General features: G+C 39.1%; 1 protein-coding gene across 6 annotated transcripts in view; it reads right to left on the reverse strand.

Moving 5' to 3' along the window:
• Window positions 1-16,177, reverse strand: part of MINPP1 (multiple inositol-polyphosphate phosphatase 1) — a 42,082-nt gene that overhangs the window by 18,433 nt on the left and 7,472 nt on the right. For 2 of the 6 annotated variants that reach the window (XM_051823319.3, XM_017348780.4), the window contains exons 3-4: window positions 14,795-14,892; window positions 10,117-10,250 (exon numbers count right to left, since the gene is read on the reverse strand). The exons of 1 other annotated variant lie outside the window; for it this stretch is intronic. In XM_051823319.3, the coding sequence (XP_051679279.3) occupies window positions 10,117-10,250; window positions 14,795-14,892 (232 nt within the window). Of the gene's footprint in view, window positions 1-6,924; window positions 7,039-10,116; window positions 10,251-14,794; window positions 14,893-16,177 lie in introns of those variants that run through there. 3 more of the 6 variants (XM_051823318.3, XR_016222178.1, XR_016222177.1) reach the window with 3 other exon arrangements.

Here is a 16,177-nt window from a genome sequence, read left to right on the forward strand (position 1 = left end):
GGGCACCAGTTCTAGTCCTGGTTGCTCCTCTTCTCATCCAGCTCTCTGCTGTGGCCTAGGAAAGCAGTAGAATAGGGCCCAACTCCTTGAGCCCCTGTACCCGCGTGGGAGACTGGGAGGAAGCTCCTGGCTCCTTGCTTCGGATCGGCAAAGCTCCGGCCATTGTGGCCATTTGGAGAGTGAACCAATGGACGGAAGACCTTTCTGTCTCTCCCTCTCACTGTTTGTAACTCTACCTCTCAGATAAATAAATAAAAAATAAATTATACTGGAAAAATGCCCCTGAGTAGGGGCATTTAAGAAAATCTGAGTTATTGTTAACAAAAAAGGACTTTAACAATCATGTAAGAAAAAAGTTAATGTTTTGATAAAACAGATCAGGAACAAATACAAAGATAAAACACTCTGTTAAAACTACCATTCTATCATACTGTGCACCACCTCCATGGTGAGGGAGGCTGTGTGTGGTATGTGGGAACTCTGTATTTTCTACTTGGTTTTGCTGTGAACAAAAAATAAAGTCTATTAATTAAAAAAAAAAAAAAAAAAAAAAAAACTACCGCACATTTGCTAAGCATATATTGGTTTCTTCAAAAGTATGCCTCACAGCATTGTTCAGCACCAACTGTTTTTCAGGGAGAAATCAGATGAAAGTCTCTAAGCACACTTTCCTTCATTATTTTAAGAAGAGTTAGTCTTGATTCAACTAAATAAATAACTGAAAATCCTCATCAGTCTTTAGTACAGACAGTCAAGTTGTGAAATCACCTGCCAGTTTCTTCACTATCATTGCTGAATTACTTTCCTTTCTCAGAGCAAGAGGCAAAGACTAAAACAACTTCTGGTCTCTTTCTCTTTTTAAAAAACAGTTATTTATTTATTGGAAAGGCAGGGTTACAGAAAGGCAGAGAAAGAGGGAGGTCTTCATCCACTGGTCCACTCCTCTAATGGCTGCAATGGCTGGAGCTGTGCCTATTTAAAGCCAGGAACCTGGAGCTTCTTCCAGGTTTCCCAAGTGGGTATAGGTGCCCAAGCAGTTGGGCCATCTTCCACTTCTTTCCCAGGCATATTAGCAGGGAGGTGGATGGGAAGTGGAGCAGCCAGGACTCCAACCAATGCCCATATGGGATGCTGGCACTGTAGGCAGCAGCATTAACCGCTACACCACAGCACTGGTCCCACAACTTCTGGTTTTAAACAGTCAATAGACTTTCCTTCCTTTAACTTTCACAATCTTACATAAACATGCTTTTATAAAACACCTCTTCTATCTTGAGATTGTAAAAGTCACAGGTGCAATAACTTTGCCTTAGTTATCGACATATCCTAAAACATTGCCTGGCATACTAAAAATATTGAATGAATTTTCTTTTCAGTTTTACAAATGAAGGAGAAATAACCCAAAAGGTATAAACATTTTCCCCATCTTTCAATATAAACAAAATTAGTTTAATAGACGAACTCAAGGGCCGGCACCGCGGCTCACTAGGCTAATCCTCCACCTGCGGCACCAGCATCCCGGGTTCTAGTCCCAGTTGGGGCACCGGATTCTGTCCTGGTTGCTCCTCTTCCAGTCCAGCTCTCTGCTGTGGCCCGGGAAGGCAGTGGAAGATGGCCCAGGTCCTTGTGCCTTGCACCTGCATGGGAGACCAGGAGGAAGTACCTGGCTCCTGGCTTCGGATCGACACAGTGCGCTGGCCGCAACGCGCCGGCCGTGGTGGCCATTTGGGGGGTGAACCAATGGAAAAAGGAAGACCTTTCTCTCTGTCTCTCTCTCTCTGTCTAACTCTGCCTGTTAAAAAAAATAAAAAATAAAAAAAAGTCTTATCTTTGTGTGTTTAAATATTTAAAGGCAACTACTGCTACACACACACACACACACACACACACACACACAGTAGAAGCCAGTACAACAAAAGGCAAGATGAAATTTTAAAAAAGAAGAGTCAGGGATGAGAAAGACAGCCCTAGTGACATTATCTGAACCCCTGGATTCAGCCTTTCCTGAAGCTAGCTGCACCCCTTGTACTCCTCAGCTACTTGCAGCCGTAAGTCACCCTTGTGGCCAGAGTTGGACTGGATGGGATTTACCAGAGGCTTTCCAGAGCATCCTCATCTATACGGCCTTCAGGCTAACCACTCACGTTTTATCCTCACTTGCTGAATTAAATGCTCACACATTTCCACAATGTGTTAAAAATTAATTTTCAAGCCATTCAGAATATAAACAATAAAAAGAAATGAAAAATACATTCACTGCCTTGCCTGACCCCCCTCACTGCCTTGACATTTCAGCATCATGACTTTCCCCAGTCCTGTACAGATATGCCATTTTTCTACTTCAGTTCCCAGATCCTTACTAGGAAAAAAAAATACCAATTGCATGGGAGACCAGGAGGAAGCACCTGGTTCCTGGCTTCGGATCAACACAGCACCGGCTGTAGCAGCCATTTGGGGGGTGAACCAATGGAAAGGGAAGACGTTTCTCTCCATCCCTCTCTCTCTCTCACTGTCTAACTCTGCCTGTGGGGGAAAAAAAAAAAGATGAGCTCAAGATCACGAAAATTTGAAGAAAATATGTTCTACAGAGTACTTTTTTAAAAAAATATCTGAATAGTTACAGAGAAAATAGGGGTGAGTGAACTCTGAAAAAAAATCTAAAGACATGTTTTGACTAAAGAATTCATTCGGCTGGCGCCACGGCTCACTTGGATAATCCTCCGCCTGCGGTGCTGGTACTCTGGGTTCTAGTCCCGGCTGGGGTGCCAGATTCTGTCCCGGTTGCTCCTCTTCCAGGCCAGCTCTCTGCTGTGGCCTTGGAAGGCAGTGGAGAATGGCCCAAGTGCTTGGGCCCTGCACCTGCATGGGAGACCAGGAGGAAGCACCTGGCTCCTGGCTTCAGATCAGCACAGCATGCCAGCCGTAGCGGCCATTTGGCGAGTGAACCAACGGAAGGAAGACCTTTCTGTCTGACTCTCTGTCTCTCTCACTGTCTAACTCTGGCTGTCCAAAAAAAAAAAAAAAAGAAAGAAAAAAAAAGAAAGAAAACCGAGGCAGAGTCTCTTTCTCTCTAACTCTGCCTGTCATAAAAAAAAAAAAAAAAAATTCAACTGACTGAACACCAAAAAGGAAACCTCCTGAAGTGAAATGGACACTATGGGAAACAGTGACTTGATCAGCATAGCCCTGACTGTTAATGAACAACTTAATACATTATCCCTCTTAGTAGTTTTTTTGTCTGTTCTACTTAATATGACTGGTTTAATTCTGTAATTAATACACAGTTATTCTTAAGTGTTAAAAATTAACTGAAATGTGATCCCTGTTAAACATAAGAGTGGGAATAAGAGAGGGAAGAGATGTATAATTTGGGACATGCTCAAGCTGACTTGCCCCAAATGATAGAGTTAAAAACATACCAGGGGATTCCAATTCAATCCCATCAAGGTGGCATGTGCCAATGCCATCTCACTATTCCAAGTGATCAATTTCAGTTCACAATTGATCATAATGAAAGGACTAAGAGTCAAAGGGAGCACATAAACAAGTCTAGTACCTGCTAACACTAACCGATGGAATAAATAAAGGGGAGAGTGATCCAACATGGGAAGTGAGATACTCAGCAGACTCATAGAATGGCAGATGTCCTAAATAGCACTCTGGCCTCAGAATCAGCCCTAAAGCCATTCGGATCTGGCTGAAAAGCCCATGAGAGTATTTCAGGCATGGAAAGCCAAGACACTCTGGCAAAAGATCTCTGCGAGTGAGATCCCAGTGGAAAGAACAGGTTTTCAAAGAAGGAGGTACCTTTCTCTGAAGGGAGGAGAGAACCTCCACTTTGACTATGACCTTGTCTAAACAAGATAAGAGTCGGAGAACTCAGAGGACTTCCATAGCCTTGGAAACTCATGACTGGAGCATAGGGAGACTACTGATGCCATAGACAGGAGTGTCAATTGGTAAAGTCAACAACAGGAGTCACTGTGCACTTACTCCTCATGTAGGATCTCTGTCCTTAATGCGCTGTGTATTGAGATTTAATGCTATAATGAGTACTCAAACAATATATTTCACTTTGTGTTTCTATGGGGGTGCAAACCGTTGAAATCTTTACTTAATGAATACTAAACTGATCCTCTGTAAAAAAAAAAAAAAAAGAAAAAAGAAATTATCAATTCCCAACTTGACTCTCAATGGGATTAAACATGACAATAGGTCTGATCTGATTTCATCATCATTTAAAAAAAATCATCTATTATTTTTCACTTTATGTTTCTGTGTGGGAGCAAACTGTTGAAATCCTTACTTAATGTATACTAAGCTGATCTTCTGTATATTAAGATAATCGAAAATGAATCTTGATGTGAATGGAAGGGGAGAGGGAGTGGGAAAGGGGAGGGTAGTGGGTGGGAGGGACGGTATGTGGGGGAAGCCATTGTAATCCATAAATCGTACTTTGGAAATTTATATTCATTAAATAAAAGTTAAAAAAAATTCATTCACAGTAATAATGCTATATTATACCGAGTACTTTAATAGATATCCTCTCCTTTGATTAGCACAACCATCAATCAAGTGAGATATTTCCCTTTTCCAAAGTTAGGAACCTGCGGTATTAAAAAAGCAAAATCAGGACTTCAACCAAGCATCTACCTACTGTATCACATTGCCTCTAGCAGTATATTACTGTATTGATCTCATATGGCAAGCATGAAAGTTAGCCTTACTAGTTTCTAATGATACAAAAAACACAGTCAGGTACTTCCTAACATAATGAAGTACTCAAGTAGTTTCATTCTTCCTTCCATACTTCACTTGTGGGTGAGACAAGCAAATAATAATAAAAGTTGGAAATTCAAGATAAAAGCAAAACAAACAAAACTTTCCAACAGACAATGTGGATTGCTACAAACAGGTCAACCTCAAATTAGAATGTTTCACTTCTGACCATGTCCAGGAACCAGGGCAAGTGAGGAATGTGCTATAAATCTGCAGTTTTAACTAATTCTTTAACAATCACTAACCATCAAAATTAATGACTGCCTCCTCTTGAAATTCTACTTCCAAACTCCCAAGCAAAATGAAAACATGTTCAGTCAAAAACTTGTATGCAAATATTCAAAGAAGCATTATTCACAACAGCCAAAAAATAAACATAGCTGAAATGTCCAAATGATGAACACATAATATTTTCAAACAATGAAATATTATTCAGCCACGAAAAAGGAATGATACATGCTACAACATGAATAAACCTTAAAAACATTATGCTGTCAAAAAAGCCAGTCACAAAGAAACACATATTATACAATTCCATTTATATGAAATGTCCAGAGAAGGTAATTCCACAGAGACAGAAGAGAGATTAGAGATTTCCAGGCTATGAGGGAACTAAGGGAAAAAGGATGTGATGGCTAATGGGTCTGGGTATTTTTTTGCGATAAAGAAAATGTTCTCAACTTAGATAGTGCTGATGGTTCAATAATTTTGAATATACTAAAAACACTTAATTGTCTGCTTAAATGGGTAAACTACATTCATATAACATGAATTATTTCTCAATTAAACTATTTAAAATTATGTCCCAGTATCTCTATAATATACTTAACTTTTCAAAAATTCAATTATTTTCCAGTATATTCCCTCAAGTTAGGGAAGTGAATTGATAATTTTAAAGCATTTCAACACCATGTCATAAGCATTATGGAGCCATCCTGGCAAATACTTCAAGGAAAGATTCAATTTTTATGAATGATCAAACTCTTAAAAAATGATTTGTTTATTTGAAAGTCAGAGTGGGGGGGGGGGAATGAATATTCCATCCACTGGTCCACTCCCCAAATGGCCAAGACTGGGACAATCTGAAGCCAGAAGCTTCATCCGGGTCTCCCACATGGATGGCAGGGGCCCAAACACTTGGGCCACACTTTGCTGCTTTTCCAGGCCATTAACAGGGGGCTGGATTAGAAGTGGAGCAGCAAGGACACAAACCAGCCACCATATGAAATGCTGGCATCGCAGGTGGCAGCTTTACCCACTTCGTCACAATGGTAACAACAGCCTCTCAAATGACAAAATTCTTAAAACGTTTTCTTCACTAAAAAAAAGGGGGTGGTGATGATTATTTATTTTAAAGGTAACATGACAGAGGATAGACAAAGAGAGACAGAGCTCTTTCATTTGCTGGTTCATTCACCAAAAGCCAAGGCTGGGCCAGGCCAAAGCAAAGAGCCAGGAACTCTACCCAGGTCTCCCACATGGGTGGCAGGGAGCCTAATACTTGAGCCACCATCTGCTGCTCCCCAAGAGCATTAGCTGGAAGCTAGTTTGGAAGCTGAAGTGGGACTCAATCCCAGGCACTCCGATAGGGCAGCATTCCAAACAGTGGCTTAACACACTATGTGCAACAAAGCCTCCCCTCAAAATTTTTTCCATTTTTACAAAAATGTCATTTCATTCTTTTTCCCCTTTCACTTTTCTTAAAGACCACACTGTTTTAGAAGTTTTATTGAAGTATAATATATTACCATAAAAATCACTGTTTTTAATTGTATGAGTACAGGCAGATGTTTTAATAAATGTACACATTTGTGCATGTAATCTTCACCAGCATCGTGTGGGGAATATTTTTAGCACTCTATAAAGTTCCCTGTACCCATCTGTTGTCAATTCCTGATCCTGCTCCCACCTCCAGACTCTGGCAACCACTGATCTGCTTTAGTCTTTAAAGATTTTCCTTCTTAGAGATTTTAAATAATCAGGGCCAGCATTGTGATGCAGCAAATTAAGCTGCTGCCTGCAGTTCCAGCATCTTATGTAGGCACAGGTTCAAGTCCTGGATGCTCTACTTCTAATCCAGCTCCCTGCTAATGTGCCTAGGAAAGCAGCAGAAAATGGCCCAAGTGCTCAGGCCTCTGCACTCACATGGGAGACCTGAAGAAGCTCCTGGCTCCTGGCTTCAGTCTGGCATAGTTGTGGCCATTTGGGGAGTGAACCAGCGGATAGAAGCTCTTTGTCTCTCTCTCTCTGTATCTTTGCCTTTCAAATAAAATAAATCAATCTCAAAAAAATTTAAATAATTGGAATCATCCAACACTCAGTCATTTGTTACTATAAATGTTTTTGAAGTCATCCATTTGGTTATTTATTAGCAGTTCATTCTATCTAGTTGCTTAGCAGTATTCCATCACATGCTTGCAACTCACTATGTTTACTCATTTATCAGTGGATGAACACTGGAACTGTTTAGAGTTTTTAGTTAACACAAATAATATTGCTGTAAATAGTCTCATAAAAATCATTGTATAGACATATGTATTCATATTCAGATACCCAGAAGTGGAATTTTTAAGTCACAGGGATGGATGTACAAAAGGTCTTCAAAAACTTCAGAGAAAATATGTATTATGAAAGAAAGTGCTCATGGACTTCAAAAACATTTTTGCACAAAAACACACTTATATTTATGTTTTCCCATGAACATTTTGAAGGACCTTCATATGTCTAAGTTTTTTTAAAAACAGCCAAACTTCACCAAAATGGCATTATATTTTTACACTCCTGCCAACAATTTATGAGGTTTCCAGTTTCTTTACATCTCAACAATACCTAGGACATTGCTTTTTGTTTTCTGCCAACTGAGGAGGGTTCTTAATTTTGATGAAGTCCATTTTTCCAATTTGGTGTTAAATTAAGAAATCTTCACCTAATCTGAGGTCATAAAGATTTGCCCCTATTTTCTTCTGAGAGTATTACAGTTTTGGCTTTTATATTTAGGTCTTTGCTCTTCTTAAAATTTTACTCTTCTTAAAGTTTTACTCTTCTTAAAGTTTTAGTTTCACATTTTACATTTAAATCTATGATTCCTTTTTATGCATAGTGTGAAGCAATGGTCTCATTTTTTATAAACATATGACTAGCTAAGTGTCCTAGTACAATTTGTTGAAAAGACTACCATTTCCCTAGGTGCATTACCTCAGCACATATACAAACATATATCCATATACATCCATCTGTCTGTCTCTATATATACATATACATACACAAATACCTGAGTTTATTTCTTTATTCTGTTCTATTGATCTACTGACTATGACTGGATCTGTAAGGTTTTTTTTAAGATTTTTTTATTTGAGAGGCAGAGTTTCAGACAGGCAGAAGCAGAGACACACAGAGAGAGGTCTTCCATCTGATGGTTCACTCCCCAGATGACTCAATGGCCAGAGCTATGCCGATCTGAAGCCAGGAGCTTCTTCCGGGTCTCCATGCGGTGCAGGGGTCCAAGGACTTGGGCCACATTCTACTGTTTTCCCAGGTCATAGCAGAGAGCTGGATCAGAAGTGGAGCAGATGGGACTTGAACCAGCACCCATATGGGATGCCAGCACTGCAGGCGGTGGCTTTACCCGCTATGCCACAGTGCCTGCTGCAGTAAGTTTTTCTTCTCTAATTTTAATTTTCTCCTACTAGTTTTGGGTTTGGTTTGCTGTTGTTTTTTTAGATCCTTCAGATGCACTGATAGCACATTTATTTGGTGGCCTTCTAATTTCTTGATGTAGGCACCAATTGCTATAAACTTTCCTTTTAACACTGCTTTTGCTGTATCCCCTAAGTTTTCATATGTTATGCTGTCATTAAGCAAGTTTTGAAGCTAGCTATTACAAGCCCTTTTGGCTATTTTTTAAATTGCTTTAACTCTGCTTGGTCCTTTAAATTTCTGGGTATTTTAGAGCTAGCTAAGAAACTTACTGGGATTTTAATTGGGATTGCACACAAGATTATTAATTTGTGTTTGTACAATCCATAAAAACGGTATCTCTCTTCATTTGGGGGGGGGTCATCTTCAATTTTTCTCCGTAATGTTTTACAGTTTTCAGTGTACAAAAATACCAATACTAAGCTTCTTACTTACATCTTAAACATAGAATCAAACTGTAATAGTAATCTCAGCAAAAGTTATTTAAAAATTTCCCTGACACAATTTTATTATACTTCACATTCAACAGTGAGATAAATAATGAACAAACAGTAAAGATCTGTCATCTCACAAAGTCTAAGGATCATAAACTATTAAGCATAAAAAAGTTAACTACTATCCAAAGAAGGCAATCAACTTGAACAGAATCCCCACAAAAGTTTCTTGCAGAAAGTAAAACCTCAATCTTTTTTTATTTGTCTACCTCCCATCAAACCCAACAAAATTCCTCAAAAAAATATATACCAAAATAAGTAAAACTGAGTGCTGAAAACTCAGTAAATATACCATCTCTGGTCTTTTTGTCTTAATTTTTATAGTATGATTTTTGTTTCTAATCATAAAGGTATAAGCCTTTACATAAACCTGTCAAATAAAATGGGATGGGGCAGCATTGTAGTGGAGCAGGTAAAGCTGCCACCTGTGATGCCAGCATCCCATATGGGCGTTGGTTCAAGTCCCAGCTATTCCACTTCTGATCCAGCCCCCTAATGTGCTTGGGAAAGCAGCAGCAGGCGACCCAAGTGCTAGGGCCTCTGCACCCACGTTGGAGACCTGGATGAAACTCCTGGCTCTTGGTTTTGGCCCAGTCCAACCCCGGTCATTGGCCAACTGGAGTGGATGGAAGATCGCTCTCTCTCTCTCTCTGCCTCTCCCTCTGTACCTCTGCCTTTCAAATAAATAAATCTAAAATAAAATAAAATGGGATTGAAGTTCTACAAAAAGTTCAAGTCAAGAAAAACTGAAAAATGTTTAGAAGAATGAATGTTAACAAAGGCCTTTTGATGAGAAACTCTCCTTTAAAGCAAAAATATTTAGCATTCAAACCAACAGCTACATACAAGAAGGTTCATAATTATATTTTTGTAACAGCAGAAAATATAAACTAAATGCCCCCTGACAAGAGTAGATAATATAAACTAGCATATTCAGATTATTGTGCTGTTGTAAAAATGAACTAGGGTTTTATGCAAAATCCCAGAAAACAATAAGCAGTATGATTACAAGCAAATCATACTGTTTGAGCAGTATCAATTATTAAAATATTTTTTAAATCACAAGCAAAAACTATTTTTATCATTCATTATAAATGATTTTCCAGAAGTTTTGTAGTGAACTCCAAATGTACTTCCAAAATTTTACCTTTGCTTCTGTTCAACTGCTTTGTCTAAGTGCTGGAAGATATCCTGAAACAAGGTGCAACTGGATCGACTATTAATAGTATAGCCATGTCCTCTTTTCCAGTACTGTTTCAGGTCATTTAAATATTCTAATACCTGAAAAAAAAATTTAAAAAACATTTCAATACACAGATTTCCAAATTTAATAATTATCCTGTCAAAAAAAAAAGGCTACACTGTCTACCATTTTGCACAAAAGACATCAGACCTTTCATATTCATGGATTTATTTATATCATCTCAAGCATATAAGAGCTGCCCCTGACAATCCATGACAGAGATTACTGCTGCATCACATATTTCAATCAGAAGAACGCCGAGGCTTGCGAGCAAAAGCAAGTTAGTAAATCCACACAGCCAATAACCCAGCATCCAAGAGAGTTCAGGAGACTGAACAGGCACTCATCACCCTTTCCATCTAAAATTATATTAAGATGAGAAAGAAACAGAAAAAAAATACACAGAATGATATTTATTACAGCACAGAAAGATACCATTAGTGAATTGGGAATTTTTAAGAATTCTGAGAAGACAAAAAAAAGCGTTACTTTGGTTCACTTATCAGTTTGGCAAAAGTACTGGTAAAAGCATATCAAAGACATGATATGTAAGTACTGTTGAAAGCAAAGTACACTGGTATAGACATACTAGAGAGTAAGTCAGCGAAGTCTATGAAAACACACATACTCTAATCAATTTAATTCCACTTCTTATATAGTAATATTTACAGAGAAACAAGAATATCTTATGATAGCAGTGTTTACAGGAGTTAAAAATTTCCTGGAAACAGCTGAATTCCATTAGTAAGTACCTGTTAAATAAAGTAAGATATCCATATTCTATGCAGTACTCTACAGTTACCAAAAAGTTACATATTGAAATAACTGACATGGAAAGATTTTCAAGAAATACTTCTGAATGAAAAAAGAGTGGGTTAAGAATAATAAACACAGTAATACCACTTATTACCTAAACACATACACCGATCACAACCTGAGGAGTCAGATCTCAGTTTGTGAAGCATTAAAGGCAATCAGCAGGGCAGAATATCAAGAGTAAGTTATGCAGCAGTCCCATAAGTCTGTGAACTAGATGGCAGACTTCTATCTCTGTCTCTTTGCCTTTCAAATTTAAAAAAAAAAAAAAAAAAAAAAAAAAAAAAAAAAAAAAACACCACCATTTTTTATCTTAAAACCAGCAGAATACACCTCTTTAAAGCACATGGAACACCTGGAGGAGCAAAAGCAGCAATCCTTCCCTTGAAACAATGTGAATGAAGTCTAAGGGGAGCCACCCTGGGCTGTATGAACACTACTACAAGGCTTGACAGTCAGTCAGTCTTTTCATATGCATAAAGGATCACAGAGGAGAGTAACTAAACTTGAAGGAATCTTGCTCCTTTCTGGATATCTACTCATCTCTGTTAGCTAGCTATAGAGAAGCTAAAAATCAAAATGAGGGGCCAGCATTTATGGGCTAAGCATCCAATAACAACAAAATGTTGAGGGGGCTGGCACTGTGGCATAGTGAGTAAAGCCACCACCTGCAGTGCCAGCATCCCATACGGGTGCTGTTTCAAATCCTGGATGCTCCACTTCTGATCCAGCTCTCTGCTGTGGCCTGGGAGCAGTGGAAGATGGCCCAAGTCCTTGGGCCCTTGCACCCTTATGGGAGATGCAGAGGAAGCTCCTGGCTCCAGATCAGCACAGCTCCGGCTGTCTTGGTTATCTGGGGAGTGAACCAGCAGATGGATGACCGACCTACCTACCTACTTCTCTCTCTCTCTCTGCCTCTTCTTTCTGTAATTCTGCCTTTCAAATAAATAAACAAATCTTTTAAAAAAATGTTGAGGGGCTGGCACTGTAGTGCAGTGGGTTAGGGCTCCAGTCTGCAGTGCTGGCACCATATGGGTGCTGGTTCAAGTCCTAGCTGCTCCTCTTCCAATCCAGCTCTCTGCTATGACCTGGGAAAGCAGTAGAAGATGGCCCAAGTCCTTGGGCCCCTGCAACCACGTGAGAAGCTCCTGGCTTTGGATCAGCTCAGCTCTGGCTGCTGTGGTCATTTGGGGAGTGAACCACTGGATGGAAGACCTCTGTCTCTCTCTGGTTCTACCTCTCTCTGTATCTCTTTCAATAAATAAATAAATCTTCCAATAAATAAAATAAATCTCTTTAAAAAAGATTATATATACATAGTGGACAGAGTAAGTGTTTCCCATTTGTCTCCATGTTAATCCCTGGATGTCCTATGAATATGCTACACGATAAAAAGGAATTTACAACTGATCAGCTATGGATTTTGAGATGGAGAGAGTACCCTGGACCATGCAGGTAGGCCCAGTGAAATCACAAAACTCCTTCTACGGCAGGAAGTACAGTCAGGGTTAGAGATACACCTACTTTGCAGAGACTTAAGTGATAAAGGAATACAAGTGATCTCCAGGGACTAGAAAGGCAAGCTATGGATCTTTTCCTACAGCCTACAAAAGAATATTTCTGCCATTATTCAACCCTCATTTTGGACTTGTGACCTCCAGAACTCTATAGATAATAAATTTGCATTGTTTTAGGCCACTATGTCTATAGTAATTTGTTACAACAGCACAAAAACTAAAATAATAGCTTAGAGAGATAAAGCAAATGTGGCAAAATGGGGGGAGGCATTTAACAACTGTACATATACAACTAGGTGACAAGAGGATGGATAAGCAGAGACCGTCTATAGCCTGAGAAACATATTGTCACTGCAGTGAAAGCAGGCTGCACTTAAACTAGAAGTTGCTAATCTTCAGAATAAATAGGACACACAAATATAGCTACTCAGAACAAGAAAGGAACAGATGGGAGATAGGTAGGTGAATCTTACCCCCAATACTTAAACAACTAGAGTAACTGGGCAAGTAAGAAGTTTGGTCATGAGGCTGGCACTGTGGCACAGTGGGTTAACGCCCTGGCCTGAAGCGCCAGCATCCCATATGGGCGCTGGTTCGAGACCCGGCTGCTCCACTTCCAATCCAGCTCTCTGTTATGGCCTGGAAAAGCAGTGGAAGATGGCCCAAATCCCTGGGCCCCTGCACCTGCATGGGAGACCCGTAAGAAGCTCCTGGCTTCAGACTGGCACAGTTCCAGCAGTTATGGCCAACTGGAGAGTGAACCTTCGGATGGAAGACCTCTCTCTCTGTCTCTCTGCCTCTCCTCTCTCTGTGTAACTCTGACTCTCAAATAAAATAAAAAAATCAAGAAGTTTGGTCAAAAGGCAAATTTCCCTCTTGCAAATATCCATCGTTACACAATATAGAAAATCACTTCAACTAATTTTTTCCCCAGGAAGCAACCTGAGTAGGGAGAAAAGGAGGTATTGTGATACGAGTGGCAATCATAAGTCTCAGTTTATATCTATACAGACATAATTATCAGCAGCGCCCCTTTCAGTTTTAAAAGTGTCCCAATTCAGAACATAAATTACATGATCACCCTAAGCACAAAGTACTTCAAAAGAGGGAAGACCAGGAAGTTTCTGAAGTAGTGCATTATGGACAGAAATGACAAGGATAATGGGTATCTGGTTAGGGAAAAAGGAGGCCCCCAGAATCAAGAACACTGAAGGAAAATACAATATTCTTCCTTACTGTGGTCCTCAGCATCCTACAGCAACCACCCAGAGGGACCTTCCCCTCTCTTCCAAGTCGCCATGTAAGCTCCACCCTCACACTGACACAGTAATCACATTATTACCTTTGATCTGCTGCTGATACCTGAAGTCCCTGAGTGACAACATAAACCTCCTGTTTACTTTCACACAAAAGGTAGTAAATTACCTCTCAGCTTAAGAGTTCTGCTCTATCTGGCAAACAGTATGCTTCTTCTCAAACTTTGAAAATAAATTTTGAAGCTGATAATCAATTTCCATATGACATAATGAAGGTTTTACATGTACACAAAGGATAACTAACGTTTCACAAGTCCATATCCTGAATGATCCAAACTTAAAATTGCTTAACTAACATTCTCTTACCCTATCTCTCTGGTCCAGCACTCCAGAACTGACCAGAATTTACCTCTCTTACAGCCATCAGAGGCTATAAGTCAGAGATACACCAATGAGGAGAAAAAAAGGGAAATGAAGTAGGTAGGCAGGAATTATAAATGGATTACTGCCACCACCAGGTGGAACACAGAACTCAATTCTCGGGAAAATTGTCACAAACAAACAGTTAAGTCTTCAGAAAATCATTAATCCACTCTTGAGTTCTGACTTCGTATAAAAAGAAGTATTGGGATTACACCATCTCTACAACCCCTTCCACCAGTAAAATGGTGGAAAAATAACGGAAATTACTTTTATAATAAAAATAGTGGAAAATAAATGGGAAAAAAATGGCGATGGGTTAAACACATTTTTAATTGTGTGAAACTAGAAATTCAATAACCATGGAAAAATGTTTTCCAGCGTTTTACGAACAAAAACTGCTTGCAAATAGGTGAGACTCACTTGAATACTTCAACCTCTTGAATGAAAATCGGGAGCTAGTCATTAGACAGTGTATGCTCCCTAACTCTTATTTTCAGAAAAGTGGCTTCAAGTAACAATACAACAAAAACACATAAAAAAATGAAAAAAGACTGCAAAAGTAATACTTACCCTTGCATCGTCTATGTCAAAAACATCACACCAAGGAGACTTAACACCTTTAATTGCCAGGTCAAATGAACAGGTAAAAAAAGCTACCTGAATTAAATCTGGGGGAGGAAAAAAACAGGTAAAAATGTGTGGGTTATTAGTTCATGCAATTTTTAAAGGCTAAATATCTATAGAAGTCCATGTATGGCACAGCTGAAGAAACTGGGTATCCCTGCTTTGGAAAAGAAACTACTTGGGTTTTCCCAGCTATCAAAGAGTTAAAAGACTTGCTCTGTACCATTTAAAGGTGTAGAAGTGGAACTATCCAGAACATACTTGAGGAGGCACAGATTTCAATGAAACTAAAAACCTTTCTGTAAACAGTAACATTACATTTTTAAAAGTTTTTTTTTTATTAAGAGCATATTTGCCTAGCAAGTCCAACAAAAAATTTAGTCCAAGGATTTACTATGTAAAACTTGACTTGTGAAATTTAGAGGGCTAGAGAAGGAAAGCTAAATTAAAGGCTTTAGTCCCTAACCTGAAAATCAGGAACACATTTATTGAACACCTTTTAAAACTATACAATTCCCATCATAATTATTATGACGAGGAAGTATAAAGAAAAGGGCATGAAAGGGAAAAGATGACTGTAGAAAACAGAGACAAAGAAAGAGCAGAGGTAAGTGAGGGGGCAAGAGAAAGGTGAAACAAAGAGTCACGGAGAAAAATAAGAACACACTAAAAGGGAAAGAAAGATGGTAGCAGCATCCGTTTTTCAAGCTGCATAGACAATTTCAGAAGTAGTACCTGGGATTTTTACACTGCTAATTTATTGATTATATTACCTTTGGATACACTGGTATTGAAGACAAGGGATAAAGAAACGAGTGCTTGGGCTGCAAAAGGTAGTGCTGGTAGAAATAAAATCATTGCTGCTCTCTAGTCAGTGAGAAGTGGATGATACTTAATGCCAGAGATACAGGAGTCAACTGCAGGAGTTGACTCCATTGCTTTTTCCTCATTATTATTGCTTTTCTTCCATTTCAATGAAAAACAAATTTTTAATCAAAAACTAATTGAGATTACATGCTTTGAACACTGAGTTTAAATAATTCCCCTGATGCAGTATATAGTACAAAAAAGTGTATTTCTTTGGGAATATACACAAAAGCCATTCAAAAATTTTGTTTAGGGGTGGGCACTGTGGCACAGCTTGTTAAGTCATATTAAGCCATCACCTGGGATGCCTGTATCCCATATCAAAGTGTCTGGAATGGAGTCTACCTCTGCTTTTGATCCAACTTTTTGCTAACACACATCCCAGGAGGGTACTGATGATAGCTCAAGTATGTGGGTTCCAGCCACCCATGAGGATGGGAAGTGAATCAATGGTTAGAAGAT

This window comes from Oryctolagus cuniculus, chromosome 15 (assembly GCF_051225735.1).
Source record: "Oryctolagus cuniculus isolate XC-2025 breed Fujian yellow rabbit chromosome 15, ASM5122573v1, whole genome shotgun sequence".
Taxonomy (NCBI): Eukaryota; Metazoa; Chordata; class Mammalia; order Lagomorpha; family Leporidae; genus Oryctolagus; species Oryctolagus cuniculus.